Genomic DNA, 27054 nt, shown 5'->3' with positions numbered 1-27054 from the left:
CACAATTCTGTGACTGAAGACATGTCCACAGCATCTGTGCCAGAGCCAGGGGTGGCAGCCAAAGATGCGAGGAGGCAGCCAAAGGCACGAAGAGTTCCCAATCCACCCTGACCGGCTTGTATCAATGAAAGTGAGTGGGACAAGGGCAGTCCTGCTACCTGTGGACCCAGGGATGAGTGGTAGGCAGGAAAGGTAATGGTCATGGTCGTGTGGCTGCTTGGTAGGGAATCTCGGCACCATTTGCTACTATTCTGTAAGAGCTTAAAGAAGAGCCTCCTTGGCTGGAAAAGAAAATCTTCTAAGTACTTGCGCATCTGTGTCTTCAATATTTGGATAGGGCATTCCACTTCACTGTTCAACTGCTGATGAAAGGGAGGTGCTGATGGAAGGGAGATGCCTTCACACAAAAGTCCTTGAAAGATTGCACCATAAACTGAGGTCTATTGATGTATGTATGAGGAATGAACCAACAAATGAAAATTTGTACCAAGGCCAGGATTCAAACCCAGGTCTTTGTCTCATTAGGCATATGTGCTAACCACTACATCACTCTGGCATGTCTCAGCCCATTTGATATCCCAACTGATCTGAGGCATGAATGGGAATTTGAAGTAAGGAGGGAGGCATGCTAGGGTAGGCCAGGGAGTCATGCAAAGCCACTTTTCCAGGATGATGTTTTGATTAGTGCATCTGCCTAGTGAACAGAAGACCTGAGTTAGAGTCCCAGCCTTGGTACAAATTTTCAGTTGTTGCTTCAGCCTATATGTATACCTCACAGATGTTTGAAGCTTGAAAAGCCTGTGGAACTATATAGTTTCAGTTGATTAAAGTATCTACCTGGTTTTCATGCAGGATCCCCCATTTCATTTGATACTGAAGTGCTTATCTAATACAGCTGGACAGCCTCTGCACTGCTGTTTGAGTTTAGGGGAAATACCAAGTGGGAAGAGGCATGAATGAGCATTTGGATTGAGAATGGAGGCATGCTAGATTAGTTTGTGCTGTTGTGCAAACCCATGTCATGGTGGCATACTGGTTAGCACATCTGCCAAGTCAGCAGGTACCTGGCTTCAAATCCTGGCCATGATAGAAATTTACATTCATCACTTCAGCCTGCATACATAGATCATAGATGTTTGAGACCTGAAACGGTATGTGGAACCACATAGCTTCAGCTGAGGACCAGTGTCCAAAACCACAGAGCAAGGCAGGCCTTTTATGGAGAATATCTTCAAGAGAACCTTGACAGTCACATCTGCTGTCTCAGATAGACAATGAGTGACATAAGGAAAATGAGAAAAAGCATCAATTGCCAATACCCAGAAAGTGTCTAAAAAGGCCTGGTGGCCTTGAACACTTGCGGCAGGCTGGGACAAGGTGTCCCATCTCCTGATTGATGTCCAGGCAAAATGCATTGCAGTGCACCACCAGTTTTGTGCAAGAGATCCCCCACTGATCCGGATATAATAGGTGCATGGCCGCTGGAACCACAACATGGGGAGTAAACCTGTCTGTTGACTGGAGAATAATGCCATCCAAGAGGGAGAGGGGATGGTGCAACATATAAAAATTCAAGAGCAGTTCTGATGCCAAGTCCAGTGGCCATATTGTGTCATGCATATGACCTGCCAGAGCACTGGATCTACAGCCACAGCAGAGGTAATACAGGTACTGGTGATGGGGAAGCCATTCATTATAGGCCTTTCCTCTGTATCCAGTTGAAAACAAAGCAGTTCCCCCTGTGAAAAATGAGGGGCAGGGCCCATGAGAAGCCAGGACAGAGCACCCATATTCACGTATTGCAGGACTAGATAAGTGCCGGTTTGAAATGAAGACATGACACAAAGGAAATGCTATCCTTAAACCACTCAAAAGCTGCAGACCAAACAAAAGGAGCACTTTTCCAAAGCAACAGATGCAGGGGGTGGGTAATAGTACCCACTCAGGGAATAAACTTGTGCTGAGAAATGGCTGAAGTTCTGGTAGATTAGATCTGTGGAACAAAGCCATAAAGGCAGTGACATGTTGTTCCATGAGGTGCCTGCCCTGCATGAAATGAAAAGGGATGCCACCCAGTAGATTGTTTTGTGGAACACAGTTTAATTATTGCTAACACTTGATTTAAGACGGAGCAAGGTTGTGCACTGGTTAGCACACTGGACTCGCATTCGAGAGGATGACTGCAAACCTGTGTGCAGCCATCCAGATTTAGGTTTTCCATACTTTCTCAAAATCATTCTATTCACATGCTGGGATGGTTCCTTTGAAAGGGCATGGCTGATTTCCTTCCCCATCTTCGACACCAACTGAGCTTGTTCTCTGTCTCTAACAAAGCTTTTTGCAAATGATGCAGTTATCTATAATGAAGTACTATGTGAAAGAAGCTGCAAAATATTCAATCAGATCTTGATAAGATTTCAATGTCATACAAAGATTGGCAACTTGCTCTCAATGTTCAGAAATGTAAAATTTTGCCCTCCACAAAATGAAAACATTTAGTGTCCTATAACTATAATATCAATGAGCCACTGTTGGAATCAACCAACTCATACAAATACCTGGCTGTGTAACACTCTGTAGTGATATTAAATGGAATGATCACAAAGGCTCAGTTGTGGGCAAAGCATGTGGTAGACATCAGTTTATTGGTAGAATACAGGGCAAGTGCAGTCAGTCTAAAAAGGAGATTGCTTAAAAATCACTCATGTGACCGGTTCTGGAATATTGCTCAAGTGTGTGGGACCATTACTAGATATGGCTAACAGGGGATATGGAACATATACAGCAAAGGGCAGACACAAATGGTCATAGGTTTGTTTAATCCATGGGAGAGTGTCACAGAGATACTGAACTGGAAGACTCTTGAAGATAGATGTAAGCTATCCCAAAAAATGTCTATTAACAAAGTTTCAAGAACCAGCTTTAAATGAGCAGTCCAGGAATACACAACAACCCCCTATGTGTCACTCATGTAGGGATTGTGAGGATAAGAGGCTTTCAAACAATCATTCTTCTCATGCTCCATATGTGAATAGTATGGGAAGAACCCTAATAACTGGTACAATGAGATGTTCCATCTGCCATGCACCTCACAGTGGTTTGCAGAGTATAGATGTGGATGTAGATGACATTGGTGTCAATGGGACATTAAACCCAATCTTCCTTCCTTCTCCCAACACTTCCTTTAAGAGTTATTAAATGAAGTTTATACATGGAAGAGATCTGGAGCCATCAGATAGTATGAGAAAGGTTACATAATGATAAGATGGAGAGTTTTAAACCATATTTTAATGTGCATAATATTTCCAGTGCTTATGAACTGCACATTAAAACTGAAGCAATTGTAGAAAGGTAAGAGGTTAAGGACAAGGACGTGGGACCTGAATAAATTAAAAGAATCAGAGGTTGTTGAAAATTTTATAGGCAGAAGTCAGTAATTATTGAATAAAACACGGAAGCAAAATAAAAAAAGAAGCTGAATGGATAGCTTTCGGAGAAGAAATAGTGGAGGCAGCAGAGGATCAAATAGGTAAAATGACTAACCCTGGTAGAAGTCCTTGGATAATACAAAATATGTTGAATATTGAATTCATTTGATGGTAGGAAAATATAAAGATGCAGCAGTTGAACCAGGCAACAGAGGATACAGGGGTCCAAAAAATGACACTGACGGAAAGTTCAAAATGGGAGAGTGGGACTGTCCAGAAGAGAGTTGCAGAGCTGTAAAAGCATGCATAACTATGGGAAATATAGGAGAAACCTACAGCAAAATTAAAGACATCTTTGGAGAAGAAAGAAAAACCTGTAATAATATCAAGAGTTCAGGAGGCAAGCCACCGCTAAGCAAAAAAGGAATAGCTCAAAGATGGAAAGAATATATAGAACGGCTGTGCAATGGAAATTAACTTGATGATAATACTATTGAAAGGGAAGAGGAAGTAGATGAAGATGAGATGGGAGATGTGGTACTGGAAGAAGAAGTTAACAGAGTACCAAAAGACATAAGATGAAACAAGACTTCTGGAGTAGATGACATCTCCTCATCATTACTGAGATCTATGGGAGAGCCAGCCATGACAATACCATTTCGCCTTGCACAGGATGGGCTACTGGAGAACTGCAAAAATCAGCCTTTTGTCTGAAGACCACAACATGAACAATCAAAACTTTATGTCCATCCCCCATGTGGATTATGGGAAGTATGTAAAATGTGTGTACACTTGATGATTGGGGTGTGTAGGTAGATGGATTCAGGGGGGATTCTGGGATGGGTCTCAGGAACTGAGTATGTATTGGAGGCTATGCAGGACGTCATATCACTGAGGCAGGGCTCATAGGTGCAAAGCCTCACTAATACAGATGGTGAATGCCTTCTTGGCAGGTGATCACTGCAGTTCATTGTGATAGTGATGAGGACTTTGTCTGCAGGAAGAATGATTAAATCATTTTGCACTGAACTATAGTAAGGACAGTTAACTAAAGTCAAGCTGTAGAAAGTAGTTTTAACTCACAACATCCAAAAATTAAAACAGAAAAACTGCAAACAAAGAAGTAAATCTGCCTTACCCACCAATAGTAGAAATAATTCTCTGATGGCAGCAACTCAATAATTTTAATGAAAAGATGTCATTTGGGAGCAATGTTTCTTTCAACTTGAAGCTACCCAGGTATCCAGCAAAGTGAGCCAATAGTGGGACATTTGGTAATTTTTTTGGACAGTTCACAGCCTGGAGCTATGAAGATAGTGTGTGTGACACAATGTTTCATCATGCAAAGAAATCTTTAAGAGAAGAATAAGTGGCATAACAAAGTGATGTAATATAAAATTAATCAACAGTTTAATTGGGAAAGATGAAAAATAAACTGTGCTAAATACATGTCATAAAAAATCATACTTGTGTGTAAAACTGATGCAGTTATTTCAAACACTGTGCTGTGGAAGGAGTAAGGATCATGTATAGCCCATGAAAATGCTGAGTTTATAACAACTGTATTGAATTCATGTTTCCTAAGTACAGGGCCTGTTATTTTAAATATTATACAAGGTCAGTAAATTTGCAGATGTGTCAGGGAATATTTATGAGCACAGGTTATGTGATAAACTGAATTTCAGACAGTCTTTGTGTGTTGTACAGCCATACAAGGAATGCTGCAAAGCAGTTTAACATCATTTTACAATGTGGAGTATTTTTCTGTTTAAGTTTATGCAGAAACTCCAAGTAAAATAAATTGAAACATTTCAGGGTAAATGCTGTGAAGGTTGCGGTCATCAGTGACTTACACCCTGCAACCACTTACAATATACGAATGCTGGCATTAAATGACATTCAAGCCAGTGACTTCACGGAACCATTGACAGTGAAGACACAGGAAGAAGGTAAAGTGAAAATGAAATTAGTTTAATATATTTAACACTTTAGCGACTGCCCACATAGAAGAATATCGTGGTTAGGAAACCAGCTATTTATGCCTTTATTTAAAGTGTTACTGGCACATACATAATTGATAGGTTTTCAATAGTAATGCATATGAAAAACGAACCAAGCTTCAATATTTGTTTTCATATTTACTTTAGTTCTTTGATAGATTACAAATTTTAAAATATCTATGACAAAAAATGTAATTATCATTCCAAGAAAAAGTACAAGGTGACTTTTTGAACAATTTCTTCCCCTTGAACTTCCAGAATTTCTCAGTCACTCAACTAATTTGACATATTTGTAGCAAAATTACAGAAAACTGCAAAACCCATTATTAGTGCACAAAATTATGCTAATGTGGTCACATAATGACTCAGCCATTTGCAACAGAACTGTTACATTTGCTAATGTTTCTGTGTATATAATTATAGAAATTGACAACAGAAGGGATCACCTGTCAAGGCACAGGTAGAAAGATGTCTGTATGGGTTCTCATATGAAATGTGTCCAGTTTTGTAGTGGTAGGTGACTCCCACATCAAGGAAATCATGGCCTGAGCTTTACTTGGGTGCGTTTTTAACACAAAATTTAACTCCAAAGTGTTAAACAGGTTTCAATTAACAGTTAGATTTCAGTTACTGTGAATTTAAAAAATACACTAAAGATTGTTAATTGATGATATTTCTGTTTATTTATCAACAGCTCCAGTTGGGCCTCCACTGGATGTGCAGGCAGCAACCACTGATTTGGATGAAGTGCTTGTTACATGGAAGGTTGGTTTTTATGAATGTATCACTCCACACTGTTCCACTTATTTGTTGCAGTACATAAGTTGAGATGCAATTTTTTGTGTGCCTCTAGTTTTTGTTTTAATTTATGTTGTTTGACTTTTGTCTAATACCAAACCAGCATATAACATATTTCTTGTATATTATTAATAATTTATTTGGTGATCTCTTTCAATTTTTGTTTGTATTTGCAAAACCATTCTTAAGAACAGTTGGAATAAATAGACACTTAATCTTAACGGTCCATAATGAATGCCCCCTTCCTTCATAGGAAACTGTAAACCAGAATTCATGTGGGAAATTAGAAAAAAAAGAAAAAAGTAATTTGTTGTTGAAATTAATAATGATATTGTGCTTATATTGGAGCAAGTGTGTGTAATATGGCATTTGTATTTAGCTCTTATCAGTGTCATATTACACATATAATGTTGGATCTTTACTATTAACTACTCTGATCACCCCACCATCTTTAGACTGTCTTCTCTTTTATAGTTCTGTCATCTGTGCCTGGTTGTGTGTTATGTCAGTGACATAATTGTGTTCACTACAGATAGGTACATTTTGTTTTAGTAATTTTTATTTATGCTCTATTGTTTGGTTCTTCGTTATTAGCTAAAAGATGGCAGTATCTAAAATATGTACATAGAACACACATGTGCCATACATTAAAGTTTAACTTATATTGTTGTAGATAGGATATGGAAGGAAGCCTTCACATACCCAAAGTCTTAACTGGAGAAAACATGGTCAGTGGATAATCCAGGCAGTAATCAACACCAAAGCTGGTGACCTGTATTAAACAGCAGGCTGTACTCCACCAGTCGAACCTTTGGGTAAGTGGTGACTGCATTCCATATTCTACACAATTTTGGCACATGTTTGTTCTCTGCTAGATTCACATTCATTTTCTGGTGATACTATTATTACCGAAGCAAGAAGATTGCATGGGGTTCTTATTATTGACATTGTGTCCTAAATACAAGTAATCTTGCCAATTTTATTTTTGCAGGTCACTTGATAATGGGAATTAGCCAAAACAGGCATGCTGTGTAAAATATTAAATAAAAAATTATCTTGTTGCAGCTAGTTTTGGAGTTTTAATTCTCATTATATCTTATGACATATACTATTCTGCAGCCCCAATGAAATGTAAAAAATGTAATGTTTTATTACACTAATTTCAACTGAAATCAATGGTGCACTTATATTCATTGATATAATACTGTAATAATATTTTCCATTTGCTGCAGAGACTGTTTACTAAAAGCTTCTGCAATATAGCCCTGACTACATATTCTGTTTTTGCAGATAGATTCCATAATGCAAGACCATTAACATTAAAGAGCAACTCGTAGTGATGACAGGATGCTGGCCATGTTGTAGAATATTATGTATGCAATATCATTTATGTGTACAGTAATGTTCATAGCAATATTAAATAAGACCCATGCAACAATCACAGACAGCTCGTTGTGGAAATATGTACACTATTTTGAAGTAATTGCAAACATATTTTACGCATTTCTTTGGAATAGCTGTATGACAACATTGAAATTTTTTATAGGATGTTAGTAATGGATTACTTAATTGTTATCCATGTAGATAATGGAAGTAATGACTTTACCAAGACATACTGAGTCATTTTACAAGAAGATCAGGTCACCAGTATTTTCAGTACAAATGCATTTCTTAACTAGCTAGTAGAGAACCCAGACCTTTTTGTGTAAAATGTCATTATTTCAGCCTGGATTTTCCATTATTAGACTTTTGTAATAGGATCTTAAGAAGAGCATATTGTGACAGTGGTTGGGCTTGGGTATAGTATTAATAGGGACTGAAGCTACAGTGTTTAGAGTAAGCAAAGTAAGTGTCATATGGCATGGCTGGCAGACAGACCCTGAGGAGTAAATTCAGGTACCTAACTCGAAAGGTTTTTCATTCTTCATACTCAATGACACCCCTCCTTCATAAAATGTGAGGATTGTATGTTAACTTTTCTATTGAGTGTAGGTGACTATAATGGATGTGCATGTATAGCATGCTATCAAGTTTATATATCTGAAAACAAAGATGATGTGACTTACCAAATGAAAGTGCTGGCAGGTCAATAGACACACAAACATACACACAAAATTCAAGCTTTCCCAACCCACGGTTGCTTCGTCAGGAAAGAGGGAAGGAGAGGGAAAGACAAAAGGATGTGGGTTTTAAGGGAGAGAGTAAGGAGTCATTCCAATCCCAATGATATCAAGTTTGTGTTATATGATGACGAAAGAAGGGTGAGGATGAAACCCAGTGCCAGAATACATAGCCTACTCTTCTCCAATAACCCCAAGTGGTTATTAGGCTTAACAGTCTCATCTGATAGGCAGAGCACCATTAACAATATCTCATGGGCTCATTGTACAGGATGCTGTGGAGACATCTGGAGTTTAATCCAGGATTTTGGCATAAAGTTTGATGACTAGAAGCTTTATACCTCTATGTCTCCTCCCCATGACAGCCAAGTATTGCGGGAAAATATTTCGTCCACTTCAAAGTCAAGCATCATAGCACAGGTACATGTTAGGGGCACAGTCACATAGATAGGTAGTATTTAGAATGACCTAGCACAAATAACTTTAGTAATAAACCACACAAATGTTAAATTTGTTTTTGGTTTTAGGCATTATAGTCAAACTGACAAATTTGAAGAAAATGTCATTGAAACTTTGACACTCTGTCAGATTTGATTATTTCAGTGATAAAAATTTGCTGCAAAAGTAATACTTCGTTAAAAGTTTAATTTTGAAAAATATCAGCTGTAGAACTATTAGCATATCCATGCGTGCTGTAATTACGTGTTGGTGACAATAGCATCATTCCATGAACACCAAAGCTAAGTACTGTAGTAAATCGCAGTCCATATTTTGTGTAAAGTGTATTTACTAACTTTTCATCAATTTAAAGCATAGAAAATTAGTAACAGGATTACTTTATGTTACTTCACGTTCTGTCACTTTATATTTGCGTTGCAAATACAACTTAACCTAATTACAGACTCTACTGGTTGAGACAGTTAAGTCACCTAAGTGGGAACATTATCTATCACAGAAAAATATTACACACCTAATGTTTAGTAACTAAGTAATGTTTTCTTCTTTAAAATTGGTACCATAAGTCACTCATATTTTTATTAAATAAAACAGCAAAAAATTGCATGATCATAATTTCTTGTTGATTACTTAGCATTAAATAATCTGTCTAGGCTAAATAAGTTTCTTCACGATGGAAAAGTGTGAAAACTGCTGTATATTGTTAAGAAAAGATGAACAATTTGATGACTGTGTCTTGTTTTTTGTAGTATGCTATGAAGGAATCTGACTGGATGGAAATTGGCACTGTAGTAGTTGTGCTAGTCACTCCATGATTATGGAATACAAGCAGCTAATCATAAAACTCAAAGATGATCTAGCAGTAGCATATATAGAAGTAAAACAGTTGAGAGGTGTAGGTAGTAACAGCTGAATGGTTCAAATGAAGCTGCAGTTCTGCTAGCTTTGGTCTAGAGATCTCCAATACCTTCACTGATCTGTAGACTCAGACCACAATTGTGTAGACAATGTAAAGAGTCAGGAACACTGATAAAAGAGGGAAAAAAGTGAAAGTTGGAACTAACAGTAATGAGAAGGTTAAAAAGACCAAGAACGTTCTTTTGCTAAGAAGTAATTGTGGGAGAAGAATGTCTGAACTAAAACAGTAGTCTCAGGTAGTGAATACCAAGTAATTGGGATTTTACGCCAAATGCATGGCTTGGCTATTTCACCTGTTTTTAAGCTATCTGTGGAAATATATTGCTAAAGATCTTGTCGTAATTATTGGAAATAGCAGAAGAGTTTGGGCAATAAACTCAGCAAGGCAATGAAGGATGACATCACACACATTGTTGGCAAAGTTCCTCATATAAAAATTTTAAATTACATTTAATGTAAAAGCAGTGATACAACAGCTTGACTATGTAAAAGGGGAGCTTCAGGATTTGCTCAGTAGGCTGGCATGATCTCACATGGGTATGATTAATGTATCACTCTTGGCATGCTTGCAATACACACAACATAGTTTACATTTGAATGTTACTTGCACGACTAATTTGCAAAAGACTTTTGTGTAAACAACAGAGTGCTGTTGATCCAATCCCTATGATTTCCAATATTTTCGTCTGGTCTTTTTTTCCTCCTCCTTTTTTTTTTTTTTTTTTTTTTTTTTTTTTTTTTTTTTTTTTTTTTTTTTTGGGTTGAGGAAATTAATAAAATATACACAAAGTGGTAATGATCAGTGGAGTAACAAAAAATGGAAGCATGAACAGCGTGAGCAGCAAATATCAAAATAAATTTGGATTATTGCCTTGAAACAAAAGAAACTTATAAAAAAGTAAGCTTCTCATATCACTACAAGACACTTGAACATGAAACATTATTTCTGCAGAAGTGCTATGCATAACAGAACATTATTTGAAAGTCACAGAAATCAAACAGCTGCACCTAGAGGGACATGTATTCATAGTCACATTATTGTAGACAAAATATAAGGAAAGGCGAGTGGTTGTATATACAACAATGTGAATAAAATTGCAGCTTTAGTCCTAAATCAGTAGCTTGCTGCAGCAAAGAAATCTTAGTCCTTTAAATCACTAATAGACTTGGAAACATACATGATAGTGTTTATAGACTGCTAAACATTGAACTTTTGCCCAAAGGCTTTTTCAGAAATGAAAACACACATATTCACACAAGCAGGGTCACCCAAGCATACATGACTGCTGTCTCCAACCATAATGCAAGAGTGTCACATATGCAGCAATCCAGGGTGGGGTGGGGAATGAGGAAGGATAGCAGGGTACGGGTTGGGAGAGAGAAATCAACACTATCTGACAGACCATGCAGGGACCAGATGGTCACAGGACAATGCTGCCAGGTGCAGTGTAGAGAGGCTGTGGGGGAGGGAGGGAGAGTGGGTGGGAATGGTAAAGGAGAGAAGCAGAGAAGGAGAAAAGACTGGTGAATGACTTGGCATTCTCACCCCTTTACCTCCTGCATCTCTACTCGTCACTGTTCGTGCCACTTCACTATACACTAAAATCCCTCATACCCATGATCTTGGAACTGTTGAACCCTACCTTTACCAATGTCCTTCAGACTCCATACCCACTACCTATTCCTTATCCACCATACTATTTTTCTAACCAAAAACTACTTTCCCATTGAAGGGAGGGTGTAAAAACAAATCCACAGCACAGCTATGAGCACCTGCATGGCACCCTACTATAGCAACCTGTCTATGGGCCATCTAGAGGAAACCTTTCTAGCCTCCCTACACCCTGAACCCCTGGTCTGGTTCAGGTTCATTGATGACATCTTCATAATCTGGACTCAGGGCCAAAACACCCTATCCTCATTCCTTCACAACCTGCACACCTTTTCTCCCAAACACTTCACCTCGTCTTCCTCAACCAAGCATGTCACCTTCCTTGATGTTGATGTCCTCCTCTTCGATGGCTGCACCAACAACTCTGTCTATACCTGTATTTTAGCAGCTGCTATCCCTTCCACACCAAAAGCAGCTTCAATACAGCCTGGCCAGCCAGGGACAGCATATTTTCAGTGACAAGAACTACTCCAAACTTAGTTCACAAACAGATTTCCTGTGCCATATCGTCACACACTCCCAACCGTCCCACCACCCCCAAGAAACACCTACAAAGGAGCAACCCCTTCATCACCAAATACCATCCCAGAATGGAACTTAGCCATATTCTTCATCAGAACTTTGATTATAAATTATCATGCTCTGAAATTAGGGACATCTTACCAAGATACTTCCCACCCCTCCTATGGTGGTGTTTTGTCGCCCGCCCAACCTCCACAACATCCTATTCCATCCCTTTGCCACTCCCAATGCCAAGACCTTGACACAGGGATTGTATTCCAGTCTGTCACAGGCTTACCATGTCTTTTCAGACTCCTTGCTGCCTGTGAAAGCAGCCATGTCATATACCAGCTCTGCTGCAGTCAATGCACAGCTTTTTATATTGGTATGAATACCAACCAGCTGCCCACCAGGATGAATGGACACCACCCAACTGTGGCCAAAAGGAGAGTGGACCTAACTGTGGCACAACATGCAGTTGAACATAAAATCTTGAGAGATAGCAGTCATGTTAGCATGAGGTGCACTTGCTTGTGTGAATGTGTGTATATTTTCCTGTCTCAAGAAGACTTTGGCTGAAAGCTCAATGTATGTTGTGCTTGTCTGCAACTCACCATCTTGAAGTTTACAGTGAGTAGCAGTCTACACTTTCCATAATACTGTTGATATTCCATCCTTGACTTTCCATTGTTAGATAGTGGTTCTAATAGTCTATATGCCCTCATCAGGGAATTTTTTAAACTCCATGACGCAATTAAATGGAGCACTATTAAGATATAGTACAAAAATATCAGAAGCCATTGCGTGGAGTGATTTTGAAATTGATTTAGTATCTTATAGTACTGATCAAAGGCACCTACAGTTAATGATTTCCAGCTTTGCTTTGATACCTACAGTAACATTCCAAACAAGAAAAGTGGTAAAGCTAGAGTGATTGATGGGTTATTTCTTAATGCAACTGTCTTTCATGAAATAGCTGTGAACCTGATAATTAATGATTTGTCTAACTGTCATAGCCAAATAGCAGTAATAAATTGTTCACATCAGTTAGGTTCAGAGAAAGGGAAGAAGTTTACCAAGGACAAATATCAGATGAGAAATCTAATTCTTCTCTAAAAATATTCTTACAATTTCATGAATCTAGTATTTCCTTACAACAGATGAGGGACAATTGTTCAGGGTTTCTCTCCTAAGAGTCAACAGGTGTTTTTTCTCTTGTGTTTCAGTAGATATTTGCAATTTTGTTCTCGCAGGTGAGCTATAGTCAGTCCAAACAAATGTTGCTCATCTTGTCTTTCACACAATGCCCAGCATCGGTGGAAAATGTTGCTTTGTTTCCCATTACAAATGAAATAATTTTTAAAGTTGAATTTTACATGCTTATTTGACAGAGTGGTCCCAAATTAGTCTATTGAAATATTCTTTTTACCAGTATGTATTAACTAGGACAGTAAAGCATGAATAATAATGAATACTCCAGCAGCGACAGTACCGCAGGCCCCTGTTGAGTGCTACCGTCATACAGAAATGTGGTGCTCAGTCGCTGCTAGAGTCCTGATTATTTGATTATTCCTCATGTTTTACCATTCTTGTTAATACACGCAAGTAAAATGAATATCACACAAGACTAATCAGATAGTGTTCTTTGAAATGAGCACATAAAAGTCCAATTTAAAAATAATTTTGTTTGAAATCAGAAACAAACCAACACATTCCGTCAACACTGGGCGTTGCATGAAACATGTGATGAACATCATTTGTTTGGGCTGACACCAGCTACATGTTGCAAAAACAAAATTGAAAATATCTGCTGAAACACAAGAGAAATTGTGCCTGATGACTCTAAGGAGAGATACCTGGTACATGGGATCAAAGCATCAGGTGCCAAGAAGAGCATGAGTTGCATTGAATGCAGAGGACTCATTTCAAAATTATTTATACAGTTCACTGTGCTACAATACACACATGCACTTCAGAGTATGCAGACTATTATCTATACAGGATGCCCAAGAGGAACGGTCAATTTTTAAGGGTACAGGAGGAATCATCATCTGAAGCAAAAAAGTCTAGTAATCATGTGCTCTAAAATGTATATCTCACAACTATTATGGTGTGCATTTCAGAGCTCATGTTTGCTAGGCAGTTTTTTCTCATTTGATCCACACTACCTCCTCCCAAGATATGGAAAGCAAAGAGCTTGTGGTAAAAGAGATTTATCTCACAATATTGAAAATGAAGATGTCCTCACAGCTCTTAAGGTAAGCATTTCAAGTCCACATTTATTAAGTTTTTTTGCTTCAAATAATTTTTCGGGTCATATTCCTGAATATTGACCATTCCTCATAGGACATCCTTATTTGTATGTATATCACAGTTCATTTGAAACAGACTTATTATTTCCATTAATAACATCACAAAACACATTTTGTGGTGTGTCTGTGTAAGCATTGATCCAACATATGTAAGTATGGTACACATGAAGTAATAAGCAAAACAAGCTTTGTCATTTTTATGTAAAAATGGAAATACCATTTACACCAATCGACTCTGTGAAAAATTGCATATGTTGCATTGATAAGATAGAAAAATTGTTTGTACTCTGTAATTAAGATGGTCATCATAGACCAAAATTAATTACCCGGAATAAAACATTGTGGTCCGTAAATGGAATAAATTTATAGACAAGCCATTCCTGGATCCGTGTGGAGTGACTACGTTGCAACATGTTTGTTCAACTATCTTCTTGCCTATCTTGAAGTCTCTTCTTAGAGCTTCTTTTCAGTAGATGAGCAACTTTAAAAAGAATTAGGAGGAGGAGTTTTTGAATGGAAAATTTAATTATAATTTGGCTTTTCACAGCCTCCTATACCAGATTCTTGGAATGGAGACATCTTGGGCTACATTGTCCACTGGAACATTCATGGTTCTCCTGTACTTGTGAATAACACTACAAACAAACATATTGTAAGTAATATATGACAGTCTCTTCATACAACAAGAATTAATGTTTAACATTTTTCTCATATTTTCTTTGAAACTTTTTGCAGGTCAGAGGTTCAGCAAGTACAGAGTTACGCCTGAAACGTTTGAAGAAGTTCACCCGATATAACATATATGTGCAGGCTTTCAATGCTGTAGGATCAGGACCTAAATCTGCACCTGTTGCTGTCACAACTCCTGAAGGAGGTCATTAGTTTGCATTAAGTTTCCAAACCATTTGTTTAGAACAGTCTTATATCTATCATGCTGTAGTGTACACTCAAAGTGAACAAATTAATGCATCAAGTAAAAAAAAAAAAAAAAAAAAAAAAAAAAAAAAAAAAAAAAAAAAAAAAAAAAAAAAAAAAGAGAGAGAGAGAGAGAGAGAGAGAGAGAGAGAGAGAGAGAGAGAGAGGGGGAGGAAAAAAAAAGGTTTGGCAAACACAAAGTGCTGGCATACTGTAGCTGTGAGTGTGTGTGTATGTGTGCTATGAGGACAATGGATGTTTATAACCTAAGAGAGTGCAATTATTTCTGGTTTATGTGTCTATCCAGTGATAAACACCTCCTTAACCCATTCCTTGTTTGTTTCCCATCCAGGGTTTTTCATTATTTTATTAAACCCACCATAAAATATAAGCCAAGAAGAAGTAAATCTTTTGCTTTCTGAAACATGAGCTCCTTCATTTCATTGGAGATGGAATGGTAGAGGAATTTAACCTAATCAATGATGTATTATTTCATCCAGGTCAAGCGAGACACAACAGGAGATAATAAGTGGAAAATGCAGACAGAGACATTGCCATGCAGGTATACTGCTGGTTTCATTTCAGTAGGACACCACACTGTCTTAGAACTGCATATGAATACCAGTATACTTTTGAAGAGAACTTTATAGTTGCAGAAGCTTCATTTTTACATTGATAATGATAGAGAGAATGTCCATGCTAGAAATAAAATTTCATTTGCTGATGACACCTGCATTTTGGCCTTGCACGTATCGAATGCTACCTCTCCCAACATCCTTCTGCCTCCAAACCCACGATATCATTTCTCTTACAACTTACTAAATTCATCGTAACACAAAAATACTACTCCTTTGAGGGGAAAGTATACAACCAAATTCACAGAACAGCCATGGGGCACCAACATGGCATCCTCCAATGCCAACCTGTTTTTGGGTCATCTAGAGGAAACATTCCAAGCCTCACAAAACCCAAATTCCTGATATGGTTCAGATTCATCATCTGCACTCAGGGCCAGACACCCTATCCTCATTCTTCACAAACTCAGCACCATTTCTTCCATCTGTTTCACCTGATCCCCCTCAACCTAGTGTGCCACCTTCCTGAATGATGGCTCCATCATATTAAATCCACTAACCACCAGCAGCACCTGCATTTTGACAGCTGCCATCCCTTCCACTACAAAAAATCAGTCCCATACAGCCTGGCCTGTCGGGAACGGCATATCTCCAGTGACAAGAACTCCTTTTCCCAGTATGCTGAATGTCTCACAAAGGCCTTCACAGACAGGCACTGTCCCCAGACCTAGTCTGCAAACAGATATCCTCACATACCTCCAACCACCCCAAAGGACCAGCTACAAATGAGTGTCCCATTTGTTACTCATTACCACTCTGGAATGGAAGAACTGAACCATATCCTTCATCAGGACTTTGGTTATCTCTCACCATGCCCTGAAATGAGTGGGACTATACCCTAATCCTTTCCACATCTCCTACAGTAGTGTTCCATTACCCACCCAACCTCCACAACATCCAAGTTCATCCCTATGCCACTCCCACTCCCAACCCCTTGCCACAAGGCAAGACTTAGGTGCAAGACCTGCCCAGTCCACCCAAATGGTACTTCCTACTCCAGCCCTGTTGCAAGTGCGAGTTATGGATTCTAATGCAAAGAGTGCTACATCGGCAGATGCAGCTTCAGTCATGCACACAGATGACATGATCTGTAACTCAGTGAGTGTGGTCGGCAGGGGTATGCTCCCACACACAGTAGCATGAGCTTCAGATGTAGGGGGAAGGCCACTGATGTACTCTGGCTGTTTCCTGGTGGTACTTGCCCTGTGCATTGTCAGTGTGAGTCAAAGCTGCGCGGCAGGCAAAACACCTGTCTTTCATGCAAATGGCACAGTTACTAGCTACATTGGTGTCTCAGAGACCTTCTACAATCACAGCTGTGGTCAGTGAAAGTCTGGCATTCCAGAAGGTGTTAATCCTGGCTGGGAACCAGACAGATATGGAGGTGGACATCACCATGAGGGGACAACCTGACATGGATGCACCCACAAGGAAACACCCTTCTTCTGAGAAGACCTCTGCAAAGAAGCCTGCTGCCTCTAAACGTAAGGCACCTAAGGTGCACACAAAGAAGAAGTCCTCTTCTGTGGGTACAAAGGCCGCCAAGAATGACCTCCCCACCAAAGATGGTTTCCAAATGCCAAACAGGAAGCACACTGCCAGGGCAGCTGCGCTCACACAGGCACAGCCATTACTGACTGCAAACAGGTATGTCACATTCACTGACATGCCAACCGATGACATCAATGCACAATGGAGTAGACCAAAGATGACCACACCTCTTCCCATTGTTATACAATGGTCAAGTGATTTCAATAACTTTCCACAGCTCTTAAATAGTGTGGTCCAGTCTAAATCTTCTGTTATGATTAAAACAGCAGGCTGTGACACTTTAAAGGTCATATTAAAATCACGTGAGGATTACGATGTGGTTACAGGTGTGGCTAAGACCCAAGTTCTGCCATACTATACCCAGTCGTCTGAACTGCTCAAGTTGCTCAAGGTAGTCTTCAGCAGGCTACCTTTTTAAATGGACACAGTCCACCTTAAAGAGGAGCTGGAGGAATTAGGTTTCAGCATCCGAACGGTTTCCCACATGAAAAATGCCTTACACCAATAAACAGACCTCACTGTTTATGGTTATCCTGATTGATAACGTAGAAAATTCCAGCTGAAAAGCATCATGAATGTAACTGGAATACAGGTCAAAAAATTTTGCAGCAAGTGTCAGAGGGCGCAACGTTTTTAGTGCCGAGGCTTGAATCATGTAGCTAGGTTCTACACTATGCCACCCAAAGGCACAAAATGCGCTGGGTTGCATAAAATTTTGAGTGCAAAGCAAAGCCAGAGGAAACGCCCCAGTGCTCAGTGCTGCAATTTCACCCAAAAGCATGTTGCTAGCTACCACAGGTGTAACACCTTCCAAAAGGCAGACACTAAGCAGCGTGCCAATAACACCCCAGCCAGACATGTTACTCCAGGCCTTAGTTTTAGTAATGTCACGAGGGGAAAGTGTACCCCCCCCCCCCAACCCCCCCCCCCCCAGGCTGTACCAGCACAGCCTCATGTGGAAAAGCATGCAAATGGTCATTGCTCGGGCGCTATGTAAATCACACTGGCCAGTGGGCTGAAACGATCACCGCAGACTCCTTCGCAAACGAAGTTGTTAGCGAGTGCAGACCAAATAAGGAACACCTGGCTGCCTCCACTGCTAATGAAGTCACCAATGGGCATGGACCAAATAGGGAATGCCCAACTGGCCAACAAGCCATGGTAGATGTTTACGGGAATGGATCAGAGAGAAACACCCATGAAATGTAAACACCTCTGCAAACGAGGACAGTGCTACAAACTATGATGACTTAAGAGATGGGCTTCACTCTCTCATTAAAACAGTCAAATAGTTGCTCCAGAGTCTTCCCACCATCCTTGTGATGGCAGTGCAGATGACCCTCATGGCCAACAACCAACAGGCAACACAGTTGCACCATCCCTAATACAGTGTATGGTTTAAATGTATGCATGTGGAATGCATACAGCAAATGTCCTCAGGTACAAGAGTACCGACAGTTCTTTCATGATGAGGCAGTTGACATCTGCCTCATCTTGGAAACCTTCTTAAAACCTGGTGTCCATGCACGGGCAGCAAATTTCATTTGTCACCACACTGATAGGCCTACAGCGGATGGTGGCACTGCCATCTATGTTAAGACCTCATTGAAACACCGCATTGTACAGCTCCCTTAACAGCATTGAGGCCACTGCTGTTGCAGTAGAGACACTGTCAGGTTGGATTACATTCATCTCAGTTTATCGGCGAACTGGAAGGCCACTAGAAACAGGGATGTTGACGCATTACTGTCTCTCCGCAGTAAACTCTTTATAGGGGGGAACTTTAATACAAAACACTCTGAGTGGCATTCTAGTGTAACAAATAACAATGGTCACCGTCTACTGCGTGTAGCTTGGCAGCACAATGCAGTAGTTTTAGGACCATAAGACCCAATGCACTACCCAAACAATGCACGCAGCTGCCGTGGTGTGCCTGACATCATGGTGGTAAGGGGAGTCGGACACCTCACTACTACCACAACTCAAGGCGCTCTCTCATTCGACTATCTACCGGTCATTTTTGACGTAGATACTGATCATGGCGTGAAGCCACTGAAGTGATGTCAACAGCTAGGAAGGGTAAATTGGGAACAGTTTAGAGAGGAGCCACAAGACTCTTGCTACCATCCCAGACCCTTATATCATCAGCGCAGATGAGACCCTGCAGCATCTTACAGTGGACACTCTCCAGGCTGTAGACGCTGCCACACCCAGGGGTACACAAAGGCCATCTGACAGATCACATCAGCTCCCCCCTGAGATACTGCAGGCCATTCCGGACAAAAACAGGCTTTTCTGCAAATGGCAAATTACATGCCATTCTGCCACCAAATGCCACCTAAACCGCCTGTGCTGTGAGGTAAAGGTGGCCATGGAAAACCACAGAAATCAAAACTGGGCAGGCAAAATAGGCATGATTAGCATTGAAGATTGCTCTGCCTGGTGAATAACCAAGCAGTTCTTAAGAAAAGGGCACCATCTTCCTCCTCTACAAGTCAACAGAGGGGTTGTCTGTGACCCTGACACCAAGCCTAATCTCTTGACTGACAGCTTTGCAAATAACTTCACGCTGATAGAGGATAACATAGATAAAGAGCACATACAAACTGTGCAACAATGGCTGCCCACTTTCCTCGTAGAAGATGCAGGCAATGCTATAGAGTCCATCACAGAGGAAGAAGTAGACATTCAACTTCACTCCATAAATACCAGGAAGGCATGTGGCTGTGACCACGTGGAAGCTCTTGTGCTGAAATGACTGCCACCTGATGCACTGCAAGCTATCACAAATGCCTTAAACTATGTTTTGTGGACTGGCGACTATACCTCTGTGTGGAAACACATGGAGGTGGTTGCCTCTTCCAAACAAGGCAGAGATGCAAGGCTTCCACAAAACTATCGGCCCATAAGTCTGCTCCCTGTTCTATCCAAAGTCTTTGAAAGAATCTATATTAAACGTACCTTTGAGCACATGAACAGGGAGGGATTGATTCCCACAGAGCAGTTCGGTTTTTGACCCAGCCATAGCACGCAACACCAACTACTGCAGGATGTTGAGGACGTGATGGGAGCTCTGGCGCTCCTAGAGTACTCAGGGGCAGTATTTCTTGACGTCTACAAGGCCTTTAACTGCGTGTGGCATGAGGGCCTTTCTAAAAGCTTTTTATACTAGGGTTCTGACACCACATGTCAGACTCGTCACATCATATCTGCGTGACCGGATGCTTCACCTTTATGCTGAAGGTGGCATCTCAACAAATAGACCTATGTGAGTGGCAGTGCCACAGGGGTCAGTTCTCGGCCCCCTGATGTACTCTGTGTATACACCTGATGGGCCACGCACCAACAGAGTATCACTCACACTTTACACAGATGCACCACACACCATGCGTGTTCCCTAAGAGTCGACGTCATTCATCACTGCTTACAGGAAGCATGCAACACCCTGGGGTCTTGAGCAACGAAATGCCGACTGAAATATAATGCCACTAAAAGCCAGGCCGTCGTAATAGACATAGACTGCATATGGACCTTCAGCCATTGTGAATCATGGGAGTCCCCATCCCCTGGTCTCGCAAGGCTAAATAGCTAGGGGTAACCCTCAATAGGCACCTTACCTGGAAGCCGCATGTCCATGAGGTCTGGGGGAAAGTGAATGGTAGTTTGAAGGCGCTATATCCACTATTCAACCCACAATCAGCACTTCCTCCACACTGCAGAATTACGCTATATCTGGCACTGATCCAACTAATGCTAGATTATGTGTCAGCAGTGTGGAGGAAGGGAGCCAATACACACATACATCAGCTCCAAGGGGTGCAAGTGAGAGCTCTGCAACTCACCTTGCTCCTACTGTGAGACTACCTGACCAGGGCCTTGAATGAGGAAACAGGGATTGCATAAAACATACTGCCCGACAGTTCTATAAAGCATTGCAGCAGTCTGATAATAGGCTCATTTCAAGTCTGGGAAACTAGCAGCACCGGCGATGGACTACCAGATGGCCCGACCTGCTTTAGTAGTGAGATAGTTGGTAACACAAACACGTCAGTGCTCCAGATGCAAAGAGTAAACACACAAACGTTAGGAAAATAAAGCAAACATGGAGGAACTGTAGGAATAGTTGGAGACAACCTGCACAAACACAGACAGAAAGAGCTGTCCTGTAGGAAAAGAGCAGGTGGTGTACAGTTGCAGGTTTATCCTACCCCATCAGAGCCATGCAACCTATGCTAGTATGTCACATACCAACCCAGGCCATATGGATGATTCCCCTCACCACCAGCTTCTCTGAGCTATGCAAATGTGAGTTGGCCTTTCAACACATCCTCTGCTCCCATAATCATCCTGGTCTGAGTCTCCAATAACACAATGTCCATGCACCCTCCACCCAACAGTTTCCCCTTCCTCCATCCTATCACACCCTCCCAATTCATGTCTCTGTATCACTTTCAGCATATGCTGCTTCTATTGGATCCAACAACCTTGCTTCACATGCCTAACCCACATACCTGCCACCCTTCCCTCCTGCATTCCTAGCTGTCAAACTGGCTGTCTCCCTATGAGCCACTAGCAACTCACCCCTAATCCTCTCCATGCCTCCCACCTCCATCTCCCTCTACCCATCCCACCCAACACCCTAACCCCCTCCCTCCCCCGTAACCTAGTCCATCTGCCAAAATGCAGCATCGCCACTGTTAGTCCAGCCAGCAATATATAGGAGCATAGGTGTGTGTGTGTGTGTGTGTGTGTGTGTGTGTGTGTGTGTGTGTGTGTGTGTGTCTGAGTGTATGAGTCTTTTTGTGTGTGGTCATCAACAACTCTGCGCTTCTGCTTCTCTTTGCTGAGTAATCTCCTTTAACCGAAAAGTACTAACAAATACAGCAGTGTGCAGACTCCAGAAGCAATGTTTATTTTTGTATCATCTACAACTTATCCTGTCTGAATACGGTGTCGTATTAGCTAACATAAATAAGGAAATAAATCATTGAAGAGCACCTAAGTTTGGAATACATTGTTAGTAGCATATAACACCCTCTCATGCTGATGATAATGGCACCAGTTCCACAAGACATTATTCATCATTACATCATCTCAGAGGTATCCAATAGGATTGAGATGTGGTGAACTGAGAAACCAAGGTAATACACACATGTGTATGGGATGTTTGCCAATGCACTCTGATCCTAGTTATGAGCAATGGAATCCTGTATTATTTCCCTGAATAAACTGGACCTCTGTGAGGTGGTGTAGATGAACAAATTAGTGCATACAGCCTGTTGTTACAACTCCATATAATTTGCTTGAGAGTTCATGCTAAATGTACAAACCTTTCCGTTTCACATAATGTAAATAATAATATGAGGATCACCATCCCAAACTGTATCCTGTTGGCAAAAGGATGCATTGCTTCAGTCATTCATACTACCATGTTCCTTATATCACAATTTTTCCCACGGTTCCCATCCATTCTCTGTAGTTACTATGGCACTTTCCTTTGTACTCTGTTATTTGAAGTTATTAATGTACTCAGTCTCATAGTGATGTTATATTTTACGATTGTATGGATCTCACACAGCCTTGCCCATCAGTAGACTGACAATTGATCTTTAACAATTTGCCCCTTTTTGAACCAGTAAAACATTGGGTAATTGATCTTTAGCAGTTTACCCCTTTTTGAACCAGTGAAACATCAGGAAAGAAGTGGGGGTTGTAGTTATCCAGATGTTGACCATTTCAGTTGGCCTTGGATACAACATATTCATCAGAATCTCTTAGCTCACACAATACTCATAATGCAGTGGTATGAGAAAGCTGCAGGACATGTAAGAGTTCCAAGATATACTACCCCCATGTGCATGTCAAAGACTTGTCTGCAGTCAGATCAGGGTCTAGTGTTTTGTGTGGCTTATCATGCCAGACATCAGAAAAAAGTGGTAAAAGAAGAATTTAAAAAGAATAAAACTTTCTCTTAGATTTTTAAGGGCAGAACATATTTTCTCTTTGAAATACTTGCAAAAGATTACATATAGTAGTCAAGGCAACCACGGCTGTGAATATACATCTTGGAAATTAGAAAACTGCTTCCGCTGAATGAAAATCTTTTTTATTGGACTCACAACTGATTTCATGGCATCACATCCACAACTCTAGGTGAACAGAAATCTTAGGGCATAAGATGATCAACACTGGAGATACATGGAAAATCCAACATTCATTGTCAAAGAACACTAAACTGCTAATGAGGCAGTATGTCAAAAATAAAAGTTGCAGCATAGTAATCCAGTTTCTAATTAATTGTTAAGACCAAAAATTATAACCTGATGGTGTATATGGTGTATCTGTCAACTACTTTAAAAGATAATTAGTGGAAACCAATGATAGGCTCACTGCTGGATTTCGACTAGAAAAATCAGTAGCATTATTCAGGAACTTGATCTTATGAGGCACAGAGGACACTACCTCGAACAGTCTAATACACTACTGGCCATTAAAATTGCTACACCAAGAAGAAATGCAGATGATAAATGGGTATTCATTGGACAAATATATTATACTAGAACTGACATGTGATTACATTTTCATGCAATTTGGGTGCATAGATCCTGAGAAATCAGTACCCAGAACAACAACCTCTGACCGTAATAACAGCCATGATACACCTGGGCATTGAGTCAAACAGAGTTTGGATGATGTATACAGGTACAGCTGCCCATGCAGCTTCAACACAATACCACAGTTTATCAAGAGTAGTGACTGGTGTATTGTGACAAGCCAGTTGCTCGGCCACCATTGACCAGACATTTTCAATTGGTGAGAGATCTGGAGAATGTGCTCACCAGGGCAGCAGTCGAACATTTTCTGTATCCAGAAAGGCCCATACAGGACCTGCAACATGCGGTCGTGCATTATCCTGCTGAAATGTAGAGTTTCAGAAGGATCGAATGAAGGGTAGAGCCACGGGTCATAACAGATCTGAAATGTAACGTCCACTGTTCAAAGTGCTATCAATGCAAACAAGAGGTAACCGAGATGTGTAACCAATGGCACCCCATACCATCACGCTGGGTGATACGCCAGTATGGTGATGATAAATACATGCTTCCAATGTGCGTTCACTGAGATGTCGTCAAACACAGATGCGACCATCATGATGCTGTAAACAGAACCTGTATTCATCCGAAAAAATTACATTTTGCCATTCGTACACCCAGGTTCGTCGATGAGTACACCATCGAAGGAGCTCCTGCCTGTGATGCAGCATCGAGGGTAACCGCAGCCATGGTCTCCAAGCTGATAGTCCATGCTGCTGCAAATGTCATTGAACTGTTTGTGCAGATGGTTGTCGTCTTGCAAACGTCCCAATCTGTTGACTCAGGGATCGAGACGTGGCTGCACGATCCGTTACAGCCATGTGGATAAGATGCCTGTCATCTCATCTGCTAGTGATACAGGGCCGTAGGAATCCAGCATGGCATTCCATATTACCCTCCTGAACCAAACGATTCCATATTCTGCTAACAGTCATTGGATCTCATCCAACGCAAGCAGCAATGTCATGATACGATAAACCGCAATTGCGATAGGCTACAATCTGACCTTTATCAAAGTCGGAAATGTGATGGTACATATTTCTCCTCCTTACACGAGGCATCACAACAACGTTTCATCAGGCAACGCCGGTCAACTGCTGTTTGTGTATGAGAAATTGGTTGGAAACTTTACTCATGTCAGCACGTTGTAGGTGTCACCACCAGTGCCAACCTTGTGTGAATGCTCTGAAAAGCTAATCATTTGCATATCACAGCATCTTCTTCCTGTCAGTTAAATTTCGCGTCTGTAGCACGTCATCTTTGTAGTGTAGCAATTTTAATGGCCAGCAGTGTATTAAAGGCATGAAAATAGGTGAGCTGATTATTTTCATGCCTTTAGTTTTAAACCATTTAAGGTGGTGTGCTCTGGACCTTGTGAGATCAAGTTCCAGGATAGTGGAATTGGTTTTTCTGCAATTGAAATTCAGCATTGGACCTATCACCAGTTTCCACTATTTATCTTTTGAACTAGTTGACAGTTACACCATCAGGTTATAATTTTTGATGTTACCAATCAATTGAAGATTTGGATCTTTAGGTTGTAGCTTTTCTTTTCAACATACCACCTCCTTCATGGTTTATTTTCATGTCTGAATTGTTGGTGAATGTTGGGTAATCCATATATCCCAATGTTGATCATTATGACCTAAGACATATGTCCACGTAAAGATGCGGTTGTAATGCCACAAAACTGTCTGAGAGACCAATAAAATGAATTTTCATGCACCTGAAGTAGTTTTTTAATTTCCAAGGTTCTTTGACATGAACTACACTTTCACACTACTAGTAATTCTAAACAGTCAACAATACTATCTGATGGGTTCTCACACCCTTCATTTTTTCTCTCTAAATATCTTCTCTTTTCTTTCTTCTTATCACCTTTTTTATATTTCGTGTAAGTAGTGTACAATAATACTTTAAATTACAAAATGGATGTGTAAAATAAGTGTTGACTTTATTGTGAGTCAGATAGTCACTTCAGAGTTGGAATGTGGCTGAGCTGTCAGCCTATATAAAAGTACAGTTGTTCAAAAAACTACCTCTACATTCATTCAGTTTTATATTTAAAACATTTTAATACAGTTTGTTATGATAACTGTTGTATTATGGATAAGTCCTATTGTGGCAATGCATTCAGTGGTTAAACAGAATTTTGCTGATGATTTGCAGTGTTATTTGATGCTTGCAAAGATGTGTTCACTGAGAAGTTTCTTTCTTTATGCAAGATTGCATGAAACAATGAATTACAGATCTTTAATAAAAATGGTACAATTCTTGTCAGGTTCAGCACACATAGGAAACTGATTCTATCGCTCACTTTTTATTTGCCTTAGACCTCATTATACCGTAACAAACATTCAAAAATGGTTCAAATGGCTCTGAGCTCTATGGGACTTAACTTCTGAGGTCATCAGTCCCTTAGAACTTAGAACTACTTAAACCTAACAAACCTAAGGACATCACACACATCCATGCCCTATGCAGGATTCGAACCTGCGACTGTAGCGGTCGCACGGTTCCAGACTGAAGCGCCTAGAACCGCTCAGCCACTTTGGCCGGCAACAGACATTATCTGCTGTGCTATACTGTTGGGAATTCTCAGACTCGTAAACCTTTGGTTTACCATTGACTCAGAATCACCAACACACTCTGATGAACAGTACACAATCTGAAGACAGTACAGTCATGTGCCACATATTTCTACTACAGCAGCTTTCTTTAACATAGTTGCTCTTCAGTATATATTTCTGTGTCTTTATTTGCCACATTTTGCATGGTTATGCATTCTCTGGTGTTTGTGGCATTAGAAACTGATACCTTAATATTCTTCCAGTTCCTGAGGCTCCACCTCTGAATGTAACATGTTCTGCATTGTCGTCACAAAGTATGAAAGTGAGCTGGGGTCCACCACCTGCTGGATTCCATGGGGGTATTATTCGAGGCTATAAAGTTGTCTATAAGCCTGTCATTTCAGACTCAAGTAAGTATTTGTGGTTCATTGTCCTGTATTTATTTATCAGCTGTATAAATAAATGCCAATAAAAGCTATCATATAAAAGTACTGCTGAATAACTGATGAGTGTGTACAAGCTTCAGTGGAGGAGAGTAAATAAATAATAAGATAATTATAGGACAAAGTGAAATGTTTTATGTAT

General features: G+C 40.4%; 1 protein-coding gene across 1 annotated transcript in view; it reads left to right on the top strand.

Moving 5' to 3' along the window:
- Positions 1 to 27054, top strand: part of LOC124777987 (Down syndrome cell adhesion molecule-like protein Dscam2) — a 481000-nt gene that overhangs the window by 317365 nt on the left and 136581 nt on the right. Inside the window, exons 14-18 of the mRNA XM_047253558.1 lie at positions 5244 to 5377; positions 6123 to 6193; positions 14753 to 14857; positions 14941 to 15079; positions 26733 to 26879. Of these exons, the coding sequence (XP_047109514.1) occupies positions 5244 to 5377; positions 6123 to 6193; positions 14753 to 14857; positions 14941 to 15079; positions 26733 to 26879 (596 nt within the window). The remainder of the gene's footprint in view (positions 1 to 5243; positions 5378 to 6122; positions 6194 to 14752; positions 14858 to 14940; positions 15080 to 26732; positions 26880 to 27054) is intronic.

Source organism: Schistocerca piceifrons, chromosome 1, assembly GCF_021461385.2.
Source record: "Schistocerca piceifrons isolate TAMUIC-IGC-003096 chromosome 1, iqSchPice1.1, whole genome shotgun sequence".
NCBI lineage: Eukaryota > Metazoa > Arthropoda > Insecta > Orthoptera > Acrididae > Schistocerca > Schistocerca piceifrons.
Note: the sequence above shows the minus strand (reverse complement) of the source record. Positions and strands in the feature narration are given on the sequence as shown.